Source organism: Antennarius striatus, chromosome 22 (assembly GCF_040054535.1).
Source record: "Antennarius striatus isolate MH-2024 chromosome 22, ASM4005453v1, whole genome shotgun sequence".
Taxonomy (NCBI): domain Eukaryota; kingdom Metazoa; phylum Chordata; class Actinopteri; order Lophiiformes; family Antennariidae; genus Antennarius; species Antennarius striatus.
This window is the reverse complement of record NC_090797.1, coordinates 10,552,501-10,572,175: the sequence shown is the minus strand read 5'-3', so window position 1 is coordinate 10,572,175 and position 19,675 is coordinate 10,552,501. Positions and strand designations below refer to the sequence as shown.

The following is a 19,675-nucleotide window of genomic DNA, read 5'->3' as shown; positions in this document are numbered from 1 at the left end:
TATGTTTTTCTTCCTTTGTCAGATTTTCTTTGCTGTGAAAGATATGACTGAAGCATCTGACTGATACTGACCAACTTTTGAAACCTTTTTCTACAATATTTTATGATGGTGAGATCAGTAGCGTATATTTACAGAGAGTGTTTTAATTTACTCTGTTAAAACTCATGTTGAAGGAAATGAGTAACGTGAATTCAGGGTAATGTAGACAGAGTCAGGAGGAATTCCCTTCCAGCTCACATTCTGGTCAGTTTCCTCTCGACAGGAAATGCATTAAGTGACGTTGTCTGCATACATTTACGGAGGAACACATGCCACACAGTTTTACGACATGAACACTTAATGCCCTCAGCTGTTTAGGAAGTACCAGATGTACCCAAAAGGGGTGACTTCACGCTGTTTAGATCTTCCACCATCTGAAGGCGAAACCGCAGAAACATTAAAATACCGACGACAAATAATGACAACTTTTTTGCATTTGCTACAGCCAATGAAGTGATTGCTATGCGGTGCAAGTAGCAAAGTCAAAAACACAATAATTTTATACAATAGTGGGATTTTTTAATACAAACCCAAACTGTAATTTTGTCCAAAAACTTAAGCCTCAGATTTATTTAGGAACAATACCAGTTAGGCTTTCAAACACACTTCATCACACTTGATTACCAGTTTGTTAAGGAGTCTCTTGAACTCCTGAGCCATGTATTCAGGACTGGGTCCCTGCAGCATCAGCAACACCTCCCTGTCCAGCGTCTCATCCAGCGGGGAGGCAAAGCTCATAGTGTTGGACAACAGATCAGCTCCATGCAGGGCCTGCAGGACCCACAGTGGAAACATATTCTGACAAGAATTCAAACTACACTTAAAATAGTTAATCTGAAATCAGATTATCACAGAGGCTCGCCGTGACAAGTACGAAACATGTGAAGAGATAATGTTCAATGAACAAAGATTTCTACTGTATGAAAGATAGCAGGATAATAAACTTCCTGCAGGCATTCAACAGTTGCTAGAATCACTGGAGCTATATATAATATATACAATGCATACATGGAGTGTCTGCACACAGGCAGTTGTGGCGTCTAACACACGCACCAGACCAGGGATAACAACAGAATATGGTTGTCAAGTTACTGGTCCTAATCAGTCATGTGGTGTTGACCAAAAATAATCATGGCATCTATTTATTACAGTTTAAAACGGAAATTAAAGAATTGTATTCCTAATCTATCTTCTACTAGGTTCCATAGGTGGGATAGAAAGTCAGAAAATTCAAAGAAACGTCTGTGAGCTATAAAATAGTCAGCCATTCAGCTTTTCCTAACTCTCAAGGGTGCATGAAATGTAAGTGTGAACTGAAAATACAAAATCTGAAATCTGAATCGGCCATGAGAAGCAGGAAATAATGGTCAAAACCAGTGAATGAGTGTAGAGCGCAGCCACAGTTTAGCTGCTAAAAGAAAGAACCAAAGGCGTCACAAACTCTGACAGGGGTAAAAGATGAGAGAATAAACTAGTCCACACACAAAATGTCAAGCAAAATGAGGAGGAGGAGCAAACAGGGACAGGGGAAAGATTGAAACAAATGGAGTAAAAGCATAAGACAGCGAGGGAGTGCTGACCTCCAGTGGTGACTGTGCCAAAGCCAGTTCAGTCTGCAGGGATCCTGAGCTGCTCTGGTTCAACCTGTAGGCCCCCGACAGCGACGCACCAGAGCTGAGAGACGGGGGCGAGAAACTGAGATGTTAGCGAGGGATGGCCGCAATGGACAGACGTTTCCCAAAGTTAAAGTTTAACCACAGATTGTGGCTTAGCGTGTCTCTCATGTATTAACTGCATGAAGAAGTAAAACACGAGGCTAATGCTCATCTTTCTACAGATAACTCTTGACATCTCAAAGGTTTACGTACCCGGTCAAGTCTGGATGCATCATCTTCATCTGGTTCTCCAGCTTGCTCTTGTCGGCTCTCAGCAGCTAAGATCAACAGACAGATCAACATGACTCAGGCCATGCCTTCGGTTATCTAATGGTCGACTATGCTGCTCGCTGTTACTTCACTGGACAATGATAATTACGAAGCATGTGTGGAAACAGGTGACGTTATTCCCACCATCGGTCAGAGAATGACGCACACGCTGATAAGTGGACACGCGGAGCGTAGCAGGAAGTGATCTGTGCACTGAAAACATGACTACACTCACATTTAGCTTTCCCCAGTAGCTCTATAGACTACTGAGGAAAATACATTTATTTTTTCTATAATGAGAACTTCAAAAAATTTGACAATAGATAATATCTTTTAGATATGATCAATTATATATATTTTTAAATTGTATACAGAGGCAGACTTCCTCATCTCAAAAATGAAGTACAACAGGTAATAATGGTTTGTAAGTACGTAAAATGTCTTTTTCTAGTTCCACACTGACCTCTGTGATTGCAGAATATTCTTCCACAGCAGACTTCAGCTCGTTTATCTGTTTGTTCTTCTGTAGAAGGGTAAAACAACAGACCAACAGGAATTCACTTTTAGAAACACGAGCTAGCTGAATCGATTAAAGTACACTTGTACAAATCAAAAAAGCAGCTTTACTGCATAAAAATTACAGTAAAATACCACAAGGCTCTGACCTCGAGTACCGCCAATTCCTTTTCACTGATGATTCCATCAAAAGAGTGTATCTGCACCTGTGGACAGTGAGTCAGCCCATTCCAGAGCAATACGACCAAGGTTACGAACAATGGCAGCAAAGTCAACACGTCAAATGACATTCAGTTGAGCAAAAATGCACCAAAAAGTGAAAGAAATGGCAACAGAATTTGGATTTGAAGATAGGAGTAAAGAGGCATAGAATATAATGGCACAGCTGAACATAAAATGAAAATGGACAGAACCTGCAAGTCAGCATTGATGTCACACAGCTCTGTTATTCTCCTCTGAAGGTTATCCATCTCCATGGTGACTTTAAAGTTCTGGAAAATCACAAGAGGATTCAGGGCAGCTGAGATAGTGGTCAACATATTAGTACGTATTATTGTTTGCCCTTCTTATTTTACTGTTGATCCATCTGATGGCTCATGTGTGGATAGCGACCTACCTCTTCCTGAAGAGAAGCGATCTTAGAAATGAGACTCTGGTTTTCTCGCTCCTACACAAAAGAACAACAATCAGTGCAATCCGTCTTTAATTTCTGATTTCGTACTCAAATATCTGCACTTGGACATTCGACAAGATAAAAGATGTTCAAAAATCATACGATAGGTCTAAATTGAGCAATTCTAATTCAAAATACGGTCTAGAATACAGTGCAGCAGAGGAACAAACCACAGTAACAGAAACAACTTCACGAACTCAAGCATCCAACCCTGAGCGTCTTCATAGATGCTAGTATTGTGACTGACCACGTGTTTGCTGTGTGCGGAGGCACGAGCTCTGCCTTCCTCGGTACAGCTCAGAGTGGCCTTCATCTCCTCTACCTCTTCCTTTAGCATCTTCTCCTTCTGGGCCAGCTGCTGGTTGCTGTGCAAGAATACAAACAGAACTGGCTTCAGCAAATCCAAAAATGCTCCAGTAAAATCAGCACTGGATATCTGAACACGTCTGCGTCTTACACCCTGGCCTGATTCCGCAGCTCCTCATTTTCATCAGCCAGCTTCTGGTTGCTGTCCTCCATGCCCTCCACCACCTGCTTCAGCTTCCTCACTTCCTCCTGAAGCTTGTGGTTATTCATCTGAAGGTCAGCAACGCAGTACACAAGCTCTGAAGTCTCACTGAAAGAAGAAATGCACAAATGTATGTATGTATACCTAGCATTTTATCACTTCAGTAATAAAAAATATAAAGCAAAACCTAGTCTGAAGTATAATGAAAACACTACTGCAGTATGCCTTAAAGCAGCCGAAGGAAAATAAGTCACCAAAACGCAAATATGCACCTATTTTTTAACCTCGGACGGGAATGTCAGATTTCAGCAGTGAGTTTGGTCTCAAACACAATCTAATGTTTACTCAATAATGAACACCACCAATCATGACACACACACTTACAATTCAGGCCTGGACACCTCCCCTCCAAAGGCCTCCAAGCTTCCAGACGTGAAATTGAGAAGCAAGGACCTCTTGGCTAAAACAAACAGATTAAAAAAACCCCAAAACATTACATGTTTTAAATTTTTCACCGGCATCAAATGGATGTGTGTCCAGTTCAAGAACATGAAAAGCAAAAAAGCAGAGATTCTGTGCACACTCACCAGACAGGCTGTCTTTGAGTTTGACTGAGTCCTGAATGGCATCATCTGTTGGCTCTTCCCTGAAACGCATTAAAATCTCAGTTACTTTATAATCTACTTTCAGTCATTGGCAGTACTGGTCGATGATGCTGCTTTTGGACTTGTGACAACATTTGAAATGATTTGTCGAAGGGTTTAGTTTGTGTTTCTGTGCCTGGCACTAAAAACCAGTTCTGCTCAGACACTCTTCCTCCACATGATGTACAAACAGATCCTGGAAGCCGGCAGAGAGCTCACCGACTGGCACAGTCTTCAGCTGTTAGGTAGTTACACTAGTGTGTGCTCAGCCACTTCACAAAGAACTTCTAATACACTGTTGCCACGGGGACAAGCTGAATCATCTCTCATAGGTTTATCGAAATTGGAACAGGGGAAATAAATCAAGATATTATGGTGAAGTGATCTAGCTGTCACTTTCCATCCTCTGTCTGAGCTACAACAAAGTAGAACAAGCCAAAAGAACATTCCACATAAACCGAACAACGTGCAGTCGGTGATTACACACAGCTGTCTCTGATACACACTTAGCTGGAAGTATGGGGTAAACATATCACCACTTATCTTTCATCTGATGCAGAACATGCCTACACAACATCTACTTGCATAAGTCAAGCAAAATGACTAAGTGGTTTTCCTCTGATAAGCTGCAAAGAGACAACAGGACTGGTGCATGTTAAAGAGGTTGGAAATACAATGTTCAGTCATCTTCTGACCTGCATTGAAATGAAGCCAATGGAACGAATGGACTGTTTTTTTTCTCCCTTCGAAGTCTGAAACCACTTCTTGCACTTCAATTTGAAATGATCAGGTTTATAAAGTCCATCTTTGAATGAAATTAAAACTGATTCATGACACTTTTCTCTCTCTTTGACTCCCAATCGAAATCTCACAAGAATTTCCAAACCCTAAATACTTTTATTTTTAAATGAAGGATCACGGGTATAATGTAGCACCATTTCAGAATAAAGTCCCTCATTTTTACATCTGAATTTTAGTACCCATTGTTACGACAGTCGTCAATCCACTCCCTCATGACGGCGTGATACGTGTCCAGGTCGATGGAGACATCTTTGTGTTCTGGATCCAGCATGTTGCAGAGTTCCTCCAATCCGCTGTCCTCTGAGCTGCGACTGGTAGTGTGGCGCAGGTAGTCCACAATGTGAGACACAAATACTTTACCTGCAATGGCAGAAACACAGACTGACGTAAAAAAACAAAACACCTGCATCAGACTGGGATGATTGACATTGTTTGTGTGGTACACACATTTCTACATTACTCCATTTTCAGCAAAAGCAGAAAACCATAGTGACAGAATCAGGACCGACTCTTTTCTTTTGATGACCTTCAAAAATTGTGGATTTCTTTTTATGCACAACTAAAAAAATATATACATTTTGTATCCAAGGACGCAGATGTCACTGCTGCTGTAAAAATAATTTTGTTCTGAGGTAATAACAGCGGAATAATAGAAAAAAACCCTCTGAATATATAACTAAATTCCAAAAATAACAAAATTTTGAGACACATCTCTGGTGCAATGACAAAGCATGAAGGAAATTTCACTCTATCCTGTTTGGCAGTTCTTGAGATGTGAACAGACCATAATGCATTGCATACAGATGGATAGACACCTGTTGTATTTTTGTAAATATTCCATAACTTGTGGTTGCATATGGTCATTTTGCTGAAGGAACTCCCAGAAAAACACACAAAAAAAACACATTCTCTTTATTTGGTGGCAGCACATCAGAAACCTGGAGGAATTAACGTGTGATCAAGAGCGTTTGTGTGGTCATACCTCGACGTTGAGTGTCGCAGGCGTGGAAGATGGTATCCAGCAGATTCTCCTCGCAGATGAGACTGATTTCAGCCATATTTTCTTTCCTGTTTTCAGAAGCCATCGAGGATCCTGAGCATGAATATACAGCAAACACACCCACACCAAAAAGAGTGTGATTTGTGTGGCAAAGAGAGCACATGACACATTTCCCTTCAGGCACAGCAGCAAATGTGACTGTATTATGGTCCATCATTCACTACTTAAAAAGTGGCAAACTCACTAAGCCTTAGTGAGTTTGCCACTTTTTGTGGCAAACTCACAAAAAGTGACAATCTCCCTGAGTGACTAAGGGATAGAAACCACCAGAGGGCTGTTGAGCCTCTTTTACCCCTTGTGATTCGGACTCTGTGCTGGGACACCGTGTGGTGAGAGGTGGCTCTGTTTAATAATCTGGATCACACAAACAAATTAATCATATTGTTTGATTTAAGAGACAGAAAAGATAGAAACCCCTTTCTAGCACTTTCTAGATCTTGACACCCCTGGCCAGGAACCTGAATTTCAAGCATTTCATGCAGAAAAAAAAACAAAAAACACACACAAAACAAAACACATTTGCAAACGTATTCTAGAGGGTTCACCTCCACACCAAAAAGACCCTCCTGTTGTGTTTGATGCATCTGACCGGCAGCAGCTCCTACCTCCATCTCCCATTGACAGTCTTTTCACAACCAGAGCTGGGTAGGGCAGCTCGCACTCGGAGTTCCCCGTGTCGGCCGAGCTGAAGTTGAGGTTGTAGGAGAGCGTCTCCTGGTTTGGAGTGAATGTACGACTCAGATGGGGGCTCCTGCTTGGTCTCTCATTCTCAGCCTGGACAGACTGAGGTCCTCGTGTGAATGTAAAGTAAGGGGATTCTTTGGACTGTCTTGTGGGTGTCGAACAACACCTTTGCCATGTCTTGCCTTGTCTCAGATCACTTCCATCTGCCCCTCTCCTCTCTCCCAGGGTGCTAGTGATGGTGTAGGTGACATTAGCTGGCGTGGATGGATTGAATGCTGGGGTAAAGGGGGTAGATATATGAGCAGAAGGACCCAGGCTACCCCTCTCTGCAGAGCCCGGCATTCCCATCGTTTTCCCCTTTCCTCTCGCTCGCTCCTTCGCCCTCTCCCCGTTGTCTCTCTGGACAGTCCCCTTTTTCAGGATGGCTTCCAGGTTGTTCCTGAGGCCACACTGAGGGCTGTCGTAACTGCTAGAAGACAGTTTGGGAATCTGGAATGGTGAATTAGGCTCCAGGTCACCACGCCACTGAATGGTCTGCAGCTTGCGGCAAATGCTGTCCACGGGATTGTGACGACGATTGGAGTGGGGCGAGCAGAACTCCATACTGCTGGCGGCAGGGCTGCAATGCTGGTTTCCTGACAAGAGGTGAGGCTGAAGTCTAAGAGGGAGACAGAAAAGATGATTAGAATACAATTTTAACAATGTACAAAACAAAAACAGATACCATAATATATTGGGTAACTGGTCTGCACAGGTCTGTTTCCCCCTCTTTGTTCCATGATTCAACTCTTCAGTTCAGCTCAAAAAAACAAACAAAAAACTTTAGGCCAATATTTGAATTGGATATATATATATATAAAAAAATCCTAAATCACAGTAACATGTTAAAAACGTGCAAAATAAATATTTGTATGATATAATATTCGATTTAATTCATCATACATGCAATCCAACCACCAAAAAGTCCAAGTTTGGCTTCTCTTCACAGAAGACAATCAAATATGTTCAGATTCAAAGACTCACACCCTCCAGGCTACAGGTGCGCAAACGAGCCAATCACTTCAACAGGTTTTCAAGACTAAAATAACTCCCAAAGGTTCAGATTGAAAATAAAACCGTCAAAATTAACTTGCTTTCCGTATAAACGAGGAAAATGAAACAATTTGAAAAAATAAAAGAAAACAAATCTAATTCATAAATTGATTTAACATTCAAACAAGAATTTTATCCCTTGTACGAGACTCGAACGCAGAATTGTGTTAAGCAATGAAATAACCAACCTTCTGTTTTAGTCCCTCAGAAATGTTTGAATCCGTATTGACTTCATTTTCTTTACCTTATAAAACCACGAGTGTGGGAAATATCCACGACCGAATATTTGGTCACGTGTCGCACCAGACGAGCACGCGCACAACACGGAGTACGGTGTTCGAGGCTCCTGACTCTAAAAATGCTCTAACACCGCCTCCCTGTGGTCAAAATCAGGAACTACCCGGTATTATTGTACAATTTAAAGTTCTGTTTGATCTAAGAATTAATAATAATATATTGATATACTGACTCGTAAATGTTCTAAAACAGATAATAAATAATCAACAAGCCAACCAAAAGCTACACTTTCCTTCATAGCACCTTCATTTATCAATAATGATGAATCATCAATATGAGTAACTTTATCTATCTATGTATCTATGTATCTATGTATCTATGTATGTATGTATGTATGTATGTATGTATGTATGTATGTATGTATGTATGTATGTATGTATGTATGTATGTATGTATCTATCTATCTATCTATCTATCTATCTATCTATCTATCTATCTATCTATCTATCTATCTATCTATCTATCTATCTATCTATCTATCTATCTATCTATCTATCTATCTATCTATCTGCATGTTGTTCTGACTCACAGTACATGTGCTGCAGGATAACCTGTTCCAACCTGTTGTTGGAACTTTTTTTTCTGTCCTACAGAACATTCCCCTCTTGTAACATCCTACATGAAATATTTCTAGTTATTGATTCATGAACTGTTAGTTTGTCTCTGAAGAACAGAGCACACATAAAGGAGATTTTATGATCAGAGTTTGATCTAGTAATTGATTTTTTTCTGCCAGGAATCAGCTAAATTCTACAAGTACATCATTTAAGTTTGTTCATGAAGTTCCCACAGGCATGTGTTTAGATGGAACTGTCATAAAATGTCACCTACCCTCAATCGCTGATCCAGATGCAGCATTTTGATGATTCCTTGCTTTTTCTGAAATTCACAAATCCCTCCTGCTGCCCCACACTGAGGATATTCCAGCTCTGCTTCTTGTCCTCATGTTTGTTATGATCACCAATGAATGGCCTTCAGTTCCGTATTCATTCAACTGTGTTCTGATAATAAAAACACTTAAAAAATAATTAATAACATGTGCTAAATCCATACGCTTTCAAAAGTCTTTCCCAAGGTGTTTGATTCTGCTCTCTGTTTGTCCACTTTGCCGCCATTTTGGAGGATAAGGTCACGAGCAGAGTCTGCCGTCCTCCTCCGCCGTCTGGTGCAGACTGCTCAGCAGAATCCACTTTCCCAGCTCACGCTAAGTAGCTGGAGCTTTGCTTGTTTTCTGACCCTGAGGCCTGAGCAGTAGACAGCAGGCTCAGGTAGAGATTAGAGACATTTGTACACACACAAACACTCACACAGACACATACCCTGCAGGATGAGCACTGGCTCAAGTTTGGAGGGCATACATGTGTAGAAGCAGAAAGGATTACTTGAAGAAAATGAATCAAATATGATCAGAGATGGACATGAAGTAGGAGATAAGCATTGTTCTGAACACTTTCACATGTTGCTCTGTAGTCACTCAACACTTTCCAGTACTGTAATCTGGGATTATGGCACAAGTAACCTTCTGCATCAGTAGGAGGGGGAAGAAGAGCTCGTAATCCAAGCCAACTGGAACAGATAACACACTGGATGGCGGAACAGGAGGAGATGTGTTACTTTAATAATAAAAACATAACTGTGGCAGAGTGGTTTTAGTTTAATAGGAAAACAACACATTATTCTCATGACATGTTTATTCCGATTTCTTTTTCTTGGTGATTTCCTTCGTATTTAGGGGCCAACAGTTGGGGGAGACACACATGCATTAAAATTAGATCATTTCAGCAGAGATCTTGGAGCCGTAGAGCACAGTTAATTCCATTAGATTCTTTACATGGATGATGATCCATCACCATTGGGGGGCAGGGGGCCTCATGGATGTTGCGGTCAATGACGTGCCGTCCCCATGAGATCCAGCACACGTCACAAGTTTAATTTCACCGCCAGTAACGTTCCAGATCATTTAATATTCACTGATGTGAACCAACAAACAGTTAATATTGACACAAACTGGAATTGTTTTTCTGTCTGTAGTTACTGAAATAAATCAGGGAGGAAACACACATCACTGAAATATTGTTTTTCTTGACTAAACAAATAATGATGTTACATGATGAGTTTCTAAACCTTCTTTTTGACTGCTGCTTTTAGTCACAATAACATAATGGGAAAAGTTATCTGCACTTTCTGAGAGCTGCATAAAGACTGTTCATTTTAGTTCCTATTTTGAATTTGTCAGTTATAAAGCCCTAAGGTTCTTGACAATCTCAATGCCGCGCTTGTTCAAGTATTGATGTGGTCTAGCAATTTTATGTAATACTCTAGTCCTTGGTTCCTTTTATTCTATTCTGCTTCTCCCTTTTGAATAGCTGTTCGAGGGTTTGAAGGTGTTCTGTGGCGCAGACCATCGACTGCGTCTCTTGAGACCCAGGCTAAGCAGGAAACACATGCTCAACTCCGCAAAGTGTAGTTCGTTGCATGCAACAAACTATATTCTAAATCCAATAACTATGGATGTAGCATTGCGGCCAAATATGATGCGTGGGCTCATGGGTGTCATCAGGTGCTCTGGCTGTTGGAGACATGAACATCTTCCTGCACTGGATCAATGAGGATGCAGGTAAACTGTTTAACCTAACATTATAAATTTTCATTAATTTACCAGCAGCAGCTGCCTCTTTAATAAGTAGGTGATCGTTCTGCCTCCTGAGTCACAGCTGGCCCTGCACAACTGGAATAACAGCACAATGCAGTTACAGTACTCTCAAATTGGCAAAAAAAAAACCCCAAATCAATAATTCAAATTGATGAAAACACTTGTGAGATCCACACCTTTAAAGTCAAACTTCTGACCACCAGTTTTAAAAGAGAAGTAGATGAACCAGTGACATACAGACGGATATTAACGCCTCTTTTCTGTGACAAACAGATAAACATGTCAGTGCGTCCTTTTCATTGAGCCAATAGTACATACTTGTGAAATAATAGTATTTCCGTAGACTGCATTAATCATGTGCAATTTAACCCACATTATATTGCAATTTTTAGAATGACATTGACATACATAAAGCCAATCAATGTATATTTACATTCATTTTTTTCTTACAGTTGTGGAAAATCTCTTATTTCTAAACATTGGTTTGATTTGATGACTTTGTACAGAGATAACTCGTTCAATATCAAGTTGCACAAAAATTCAAGCATTGTTAACACTCATGATAGAGATACAAAGTGTGCTTTGAACCTCAACCACAATGTCACAGCAGCAAAACTATACAACCTCCAGCAAGTGAGACATCAAGTCACACATTTTTTTATTTTCTTTGCTAAAAATTTTAAATATCTATTTAATTTATTTGTGTTTTTACGGAATTAAACATCCCCTGTCAGGATAAAAAGCTGACTGAATCGCAAAAGAACTCTAAGATTTAATGGTCAGTGGGTGCGTGCGAGCGCACACACACACACACACACACACACACACACACACACGCACACGCACACACACACGCACAGATGTCTTCCCTAGGTTGGTAACAGCTGGTTGAGCATCTGTGTCATTTACTCTTCTGTCATTCTCAGGACTGAAGTAATTGGTTACTTTGAATAAAGAGTTCTGTGATGTGATTGTGGGGGGGGGGGGGGGGGGAGTAAAACAGCAGCCAACAAATGACAATGCCTGGAGCATGTGCATTTTGTCACATGTCAGCCTCATTAGTGTACACATCTTTCATGTGTATACAACTAAATAGAAGTGTTGACTCAATTGAAAATATAGTCGATGAAAGGAAAGACCTAACAAAGACAAATATCCCCTTAAACGCTCACTCCTCTCTGTAATTGTGTTACGTGCTGCTATCTGAGAGGTTAACTCAATGAGATAAAAGCACTAAATGCTTATTTTAGAAGCTAAACCCCATTTGTCTTTGCACTATCTCGCCTGTAACTACATGATAAGTAAAATATCTTATTAGGTAATGAGTAATGACTTGCTAATATCGTTATCGTACGCGGCCTGCTCGTTCTACGCGGCGCTGCAGGTTTAAACAGATTCATGATGTTCTTAGCTGGAGGCCTGATTGGTGCTAATGAGCCTGTTGTGTATGGATGACTTTCTTTTATTGTGCGGTGGAATGAGTCTATTATAAGAAGGGGTAGGAGCATTAATCTGGCGCGTAGTTGTTTGCTTCCACATAGTTAAGATCCTATCTCAATAATATATCACAAAAAACGAGCCGAACATCTGTTTTATAATAAAAAGGGAATAAGAGACAGTGTGATTTTAAGTTACTTTTAATGTCATAGGTATCCTCTCTCTAGTCAAGGATCAAATCACAGCATTAAAAACTACGACAGAAGCTTCCTTAGGGAAACCAGTTCCCTGCTCACCAAAAGTTTTGATCTACACTGATAACAAACAAACCCAAATCATCTCCCAGCTTCTACTTCCTAGACTCATTCAGCATTGCAGATAAGGACATGGGCCATCTCAGCAGTGAATATGAAGGAAGCATTTGAAGTTCTAACGTACCTGATACACACACACTCGTTCCTATAGTCAATTTGGGACCTGCCAATTAGCGCATGTTTTTGGAGGTGGGAGGAAGCCGGAGAACCCGAAGAGAACCCACGGGGAGAACATGCAAACTCTGCACAGAGCGGGACTTGAACCTGTAACCGCCTTGCTGTGCGGCGACAGCGCTATCCACTGCGCCACCGTGCCGCCCACATTTCCTTTATTCCACATATAAAAATAATAATAATAATGCATTCATTAAATACAATACAGTTTTAAACATGAACAGAAAAAAAAAAGACCGTCTTGTCAAATTAGACATTTCAGATGCTAACATTTTCTGGCACTTTGAATAAAAGTGAATCAAAACATATTTTCGATTTCTACTCACATACATTGGTCGCAATTTCTTCACCAGTTCTTTCTGCAGTATTAGAATACTTCAAATAGCTACACCTCAATTGGCAGCAAGATTCTGCATATCAGCATTACCGTCTAAGAATCTGTGTCATTTATGATGATGCAATAACCCCAGGGGATGTTTTCTGGAGTATGTTTGACGCTGTATAGCTGATAACACTTTGTAACATTAATGTAGGCAGCAATTTAAATCCAAACTGCTTAAATGTGAACAAACTACATTAAAGTTGTCATTTTAAATTCCTGCATCGAGTCAAACAAAATGTTTATGAGCAGTCTGCCTGACCTACAATTAAAGGTTATGTCGTTGGTTCAGTAACAACCTGGTTATGAATCACAACCCTTGACTGGTTTTAAACTGGATTCCCTGAAGGATGTGTGTTCATCTAACTGATGATGACCCAGTCCTGATCTCCTAAATGTCCTCTAAATGTGATGTGACTTTAACTGCTGATTTTTATCTCTCCCTCCATCACCCGGGCCTCGTACGGACATGTGGTGGGTGTTACAAATGTGTCGACCACATGATAACATCTCCTTTGGTCCAGAGTACTTCAGAGAAAACCATCTGCTGGGGCATAATGACAGAGTTTGTAAAGCCAGAGATAGGAGGAAGAGAAACTCCTGAATTCTCTCATTAAGCATGCTTGTAATTGCACAAATCCAATTATTGCCTCAGCCTTTTGTGATCTTCAAAGCCAGGATGCTGCAAATGAAGCCTCGAACAAGTAGGAGAGGAGGACAGGGAAGATTTGGATGGTGGCGTGCGAGGAGGGCAGGAAGGCTTAATGAACAATAAAATCGACAAAACGCTGGAAAACGCTGCGCTCCTTCTGCGGCGTTGTTAAATCTGTTGACATTTCATTTGGAAGGAAGCATTGCAGTGTTACCCAACCCCCCACCACCACCACCAAACACACACACACACACGCACACATACACTCCTCCCTCCACTCTTGAAGACAACATTGTGCAACAAACAAACGAGTGGTCTGAGGCAGCAGATGAAAGATGGGTTTACTAAGTCGCCCTGCTGTTCCTCTTTCAAGTTAATTAGAAATCACATTCTTTTGTTTTCCGTTCGCAGGCGTTTATTTACTTTCTCACTTCGACCATTAGAACAAATTTGCAACATGAGACACAAATAATTGGATTTGTCTCCGCGGCTGTCGTGGATTGGGGAACATTTTGTTTTGATTTTCATTATAGTTTCTTTTCTCTGTTGTGTTCCGAGTTTGCAGATTTGCTTACGGATATTTGATTTCATTTTTTTTTTTTTTGATTTTGTGTTTTGCTCATAATTAAAGCAGCATTGGGCGAGAGAACTTTGGAGCTTTGGTGACGTGATGTGAGGCCTTTGGAGGAGAAGCAACTTTTTCATGACCTCTATTCTCTTACAGTGCGGACGTGCATTCAGAACACACACACACACACAGACACACACACACATACACGTATCAATAAAATAACAACCAAAAAAAAGTAAACTATCACTACTGCAAGACTTTAACTTACCTCCTCTTATTCTTAATTTAGTCACCAACTCTTATCTCTCACAGCAGTTAAAAAAATTAGGCTACTGTCTAATGCAATACTGCACAATAGTTTACAGCTCAGTTGCTATTATGGCGTGACTGTTGCTCCAACCAGCATTCTGGATTCAGCTGTGACTTAGAGAAAACATGTAAGAAATGTTCCAATAAGATGTAAGAAACATAGCGTTCCTGTGAGTTCTATTTGAAATCACGTGCATAAGGCAGCTACAAAGGGATTCAGTAGTTGCAATCCTGTAGAACGGAAGTAGACCTACATTGTCAAAAACACTAATTAAAACATGCAAACAGAGATGAATGAGGCAACACAAGCAAAGGAAAAGACTGCACTATACTAACGTAACCAGACATTACACTACGTAGAACCTGTGGAAAACATGTAAAGTAGACAGGCAGACATAAAGGTCTGATCTGATGCAGATCAACAACAATACGAGAGTATAAGCAGACACACAAAGGCCGACTGAGTGAGATGACAACAGGTAGCAGCAGAAGATGTTTGGTGGAGTCACTGCTGAGTGTAAATAGTAAACTGTTTGTGTTTGTTTCAATATTTGTCGGGATAGAGTTCTATTTGACTGCAGCTTTAATCAGGATTGTAGAATGACTGAAGACCCTTTTCCTGGGTGTGATAACCAGAACATCTCAATATTTCATAGGTTAAAAAAAAACCCCGAAACACTTTTCTTCAGCCTCTTGTTAATTCAGTGGTTAGGGTTCGGATTAAAGAACAGAAAATAGCAAAGAGGAAATGTTGGCAGTTGTACAACCTTAACTTTATTCCAGTCTTTTGCTGTGAAGCTATAATATGCCATTTTTATGTTACCCGTGTTTTGCTAAAGCCTCTGCTTTCTGTGCCGAGCTTTCACAAACTTTAAGGACTTGAATTTCGGCGTAGATTCTTCCTCAGTCTGCAGCGACACGGAGGAGAGTTTCCCCTGTTACCCAAAAACCCACAGAACCTGGAACGGAACCAGAGCCTTCAGCAAAATGGAGTTATAACACTAAGCTATAAATCACAGAGCCCTTGGCTGTTTGGCACACCCACAACGCACGCACGCACACACACACACACACACACACACACACACACACACACACACACACACACACACACGCTATTGTTTGTTTCTCCCTTGTCATTAAAGGCTTACAGCAGTTTGTTCAATAATAATTAGCTATTAATTCGCCCCTCTGGCTCAGAGCTCCATCTCACCCTCCGGGATCCTGACAGCAGCATCTATTTAACCCAAACAGATGAAAGTGAATGTTTTTTTAGGGCTTTGTTTGAATCGGCTCCTTTGAAACATTTCCATTTTATGGTAGGCCTGTTATCTTCACTTTTAATCGAATCAACAATAAGGCTGTAAAGTCATTCTGACGGTGTGGACTGATGGAAGCGTCATACTCAGAGGTTCAACTCCGAACATCTAACCATGTTTGCTAAACATTTTAATTCTATTGACATTATAATAGATTAAATGTCTGTAAGTGTCTGTGTGGGTTCCCTCGTGGTTCTTCCTGCCAGCATCAAAAACTATTGTAAATAGATGAAGACATGACTCTGACTTGACTGCAGGTGTTAATGTGAGACTGAGTGTTGTTTGTCTTTCCGAGTTGTCCTTTAATTTGTAATTTCACGTGTTTTGTTGGGGACTCAAATGCGTGCATCCTATAATTGTCTGGTCAATTTGCATATTTTTCCACATTGAATGTGTGATTTTTATAATGCAGCATGATCAAACAGTTTAAAACTGCTTTGTTACAGCTGAGGGAAATAAATAACTCTGAGTTTCTTTTCTTTCTCATACCCCCAACATTAAGTTTTAGACAATTTCAGACAATCCCCAATTATTTTTTAAGCTCTGATAATGTTTACATATGATTCATGGTTGTTTTGTTCTATCAGTTAAACACAAGCGTCCGGAAACCAGGGACCCCAGCAGGCCCTTCTCATTCAGCATTGAGATGGCGATGATGTTTTAATTGTCACTTCTTGTTAAGGCAGCCGTGACATTCAAGTGGGGACAGAGGGGAGACAGTTGTAATCAGAGGAAATGGAGAGAGAGAGAGAGAGAGAGAGAGAGAGAGAGAGAGAGAGAGAGAGAGAGAGAGAGAGAGAGAGAGAGAGAGAGAGAGAGAGAGAGAGAGAGAGAGAGAGAGAGAGAGAGAGAGAGAGAGAGAGACATGGCACCCATTCAGCTATTAAGAGTTCTTTGGCTCAGAGCAGTGTGCCCCCTTCCCTCCCGCTCCTCTGTCTCACCCCGCCGGGGCATGATCTGATTTGACAAGCGCAACACTGTCATCTTGAGTTTGTCCAATTTGAAATTCTAATTAATGAACTCGGAGCCACTTTGTGTTTTTGTCATCATTGCTGTTGTAGTCCTTCGCCTCTTCTCCAGTCCACTTTGCCTTCTATTTGTCTTTTCTTTACCCTTCCTTCTCTCCTTCAGTTGGAGGCAGTGTGTCTGCAGAGCCCACCGGTCATCAGATGATATCGGTGGTTTTTGTTCATCCATTAAGAATCAAAAAGTGTGTGTTTCCTGTGCGTGTCTTGATTGATTTGTGTTTGGCTTTACATCCGTTAAAAGGGCGGTTGGTTGCCTTTGCAGAACTTCAAACATTTCTGCAGAAAGAAGAAAATAAATGAAAGGTAATGAAAGACAGACTTATTTCTGTCTGGTGATCTAAAATTTCACATTCAGATGTGTGGAATACCACAAGGAAGTGTCTCAGTGAGGAACCACTGTTCAAAGGTGCGTCAGCAGCAGAGACACCTAATGTTAGACATTCCACAGAAGTTAGATTTTATCTGGAATGTCCACTGAGAAAAATCTTGCTTGCTATCTGTCATGCATGTTCCTTGGCAAAGATGAGTATCTTCTCTGTTATATTATTTTGAAAAGCCAATATGAAGCTCAAGTTTATGTTTAGTTTGAAAGGCTTAACAATTTGCACAAAAAAAAAAAAATACAGTTTTTACCGTGATGTGATCTCTCTTAAATCTGCACATGCAAAACCTATTTATTTATTTATTGTCTAGGTCTAATTTGCATATGAACTATCAATTCCAAACACTTCCCTGGGATTCATACATGGGCCATGAGCACTAAATCTGAAAAACAGGAATGTAATTTCTAGAGTATCTGAAACTTATGATTGCTCTTTTATTATCCATGGTATGATGACCGCTTATGCTTAGACGTGTTGATTTTTAAGGAGCATTCCACAGAAAGGGGGAGTATTATCAGTGTGTCTCTCCTTACCAGCGGGTGGTGCTAGCAGCTTACAAAACCATGGATCTCAGCTCTGCTTCAGACTCAGGGAGAGTGAGGAGTGAGCTTCTGGAGGCCTGCCAATCATGATGAAAAACCACTGCAGAACTAATCTATTTCCATGCCCATCCTAATCCACCAACACAAGGATGGCATCATTTAATCACAAAACCACCATCACCGCTATCACCACTATCCCCCTGCAACCCCCTCCCTTACCCCCTTCCAACCCACCCCCCATCGACTGCATTAATAAAAAAAGTATTTTATTTTTTTTTGTAAATAAGAGCTTGTGATTAAAACAGATTAGCGCGTGCCTTCAGATGGACAGACAGACCCTGATGGGTTTTGTTAACACGAGAGTAACACTGGGTGTCGGTTGTGTACGTCTGACACTGCATCAACGTTATCCTCCTGCCGCTCATGTTATTGCTCTTGGCTTAGAGTTTTAGGAGACTTTTTAACAGCGGAGTTGCTTAAGAGCTTAGAGTAAATGGATGGATGGATAGATGGACGGATGAAGATCAGGCGTGCACACACACTTGCACAGAGAGATCAGTGTCACTCACACAGCTTCAGCACCAAAGCCTGATTTGCTTTGTGGTAAAAGCTGTTTTATTTCTCATCAACGGCGTAATGGAGATGCTCTGCTGTCACCCAGCAGTTGAAGTCTCTTTTTGTAGAGAGGAAGAGGTTAATCAGACATTTTGATATTGTGGTGTTTAAAGTGCTTCTGCAGCAAATGCATCTGATTGTGAAAAACTAGTGGCTGTTCAGGTTCTGGAGATATAAAAAAATGAAGAAAATGAGTTAAAGATGTGAAAAAAAAGTTTTACATCTTTTTTTATCAGTAAAATTCCTTTGTTTTACATAAAAGGGGTGCTGTTTTTATTTGCTCAGTATTGTCCACCTTTCCAAAACTTCATTACCTTCCATTAAGGAATGTACAGAAATGATTAGAAAAGAGGGAGAGATGCATTTGGGGTTTTTTTCAGAAGGAAGAAAAAAGTCAGTGAATACCAGTACATATTTTTGGAGAAAGGAGAAGCATCTCGAGTTATCGCTGCAGGGAGTTTTTTATTTATTACAATCCTGAAACATCTCTACCTTAATCTGCATCTTAGAAATCAGACTATAAGTAATTGTGTCATGTTCACCTTAATTTTCTAAATTTCTACTTTAACTTGATTTGTGCAATTTTGTAGATGTGTGTGAAGTCAATCATCCCTTCAATTAAAGCATAAATTGTGGCCAAGATCTCATTCATCATCATCATTCTAGGATTTCTTTGTGGGAATTTCAAAATATTTTCAGTACTCTTAAAATATTTTAAAAAACAGGGCCTTATATTAGATTGAAGGCTACTTTAACACTAAAAAGTACATAGTATTATTTGCAACAACCACAACAAACAAACAAACAAACAAATAAATAAATAATCCATTCTTCCTGTACCAAAAAAAAGTCTTATTCGGTGCCGTATCCAAGCATGTTCTGAGGAAGCTCTGAAGAAGCTCCTAATTGTTGCAGCTGCTCAGGATCATTGAAGCAGTGTTTCAAAATTTAAATGGTAATGATTTATTTTCAAAACATCAATGTGAAGCCAAGAAGTTAATATTATGCTTTTGATTTCAGTCTCTGTGGGTGAGGCATGTCTTCAGTCACAGGTGGGCAT

General features: G+C 40.4%; 1 protein-coding gene across 6 annotated transcripts in view; it reads right to left on the bottom strand.

The window, feature by feature from the left end:
• Nucleotides 1-9,211, bottom strand: part of lrmp (lymphoid-restricted membrane protein) — a 29,219-nt gene extending 20,008 nt beyond the window's left edge. For 3 of the 6 annotated variants that reach the window (XM_068306382.1, XM_068306385.1, XM_068306386.1), the window contains exons 1-15: nucleotides 9,071-9,211; nucleotides 6,772-7,508; nucleotides 6,089-6,199; nucleotides 5,286-5,466; nucleotides 4,249-4,307; nucleotides 4,046-4,121; nucleotides 3,611-3,769; nucleotides 3,401-3,518; nucleotides 3,097-3,147; nucleotides 2,894-2,971; nucleotides 2,630-2,686; nucleotides 2,428-2,487; nucleotides 1,908-1,972; nucleotides 1,620-1,713; nucleotides 664-810 (exon numbers count right to left, since the gene is read on the bottom strand). In XM_068306382.1, the coding sequence (XP_068162483.1) occupies nucleotides 664-810; nucleotides 1,620-1,713; nucleotides 1,908-1,972; nucleotides 2,428-2,487; nucleotides 2,630-2,686; nucleotides 2,894-2,971; nucleotides 3,097-3,147; nucleotides 3,401-3,518; nucleotides 3,611-3,769; nucleotides 4,046-4,121; nucleotides 4,249-4,307; nucleotides 5,286-5,466; nucleotides 6,089-6,199; nucleotides 6,772-7,453 (1,938 nt within the window). In that variant the 5' untranslated portion in view covers nucleotides 7,454-7,508; nucleotides 9,071-9,211. The remainder of the gene's footprint in view (nucleotides 1-663; nucleotides 811-1,619; nucleotides 1,714-1,907; nucleotides 1,973-2,427; nucleotides 2,488-2,629; nucleotides 2,687-2,893; nucleotides 2,972-3,096; nucleotides 3,148-3,400; nucleotides 3,519-3,610; nucleotides 3,770-4,045; nucleotides 4,122-4,248; nucleotides 4,308-5,285; nucleotides 5,467-6,088; nucleotides 6,200-6,771; nucleotides 7,509-9,070) is intronic. The other 3 variants (XM_068306383.1, XM_068306384.1, XM_068306388.1) reach the window with 1 other exon arrangement.
• Between the last annotated feature and the right edge of the window lie 10,464 nt (nucleotides 9,212-19,675).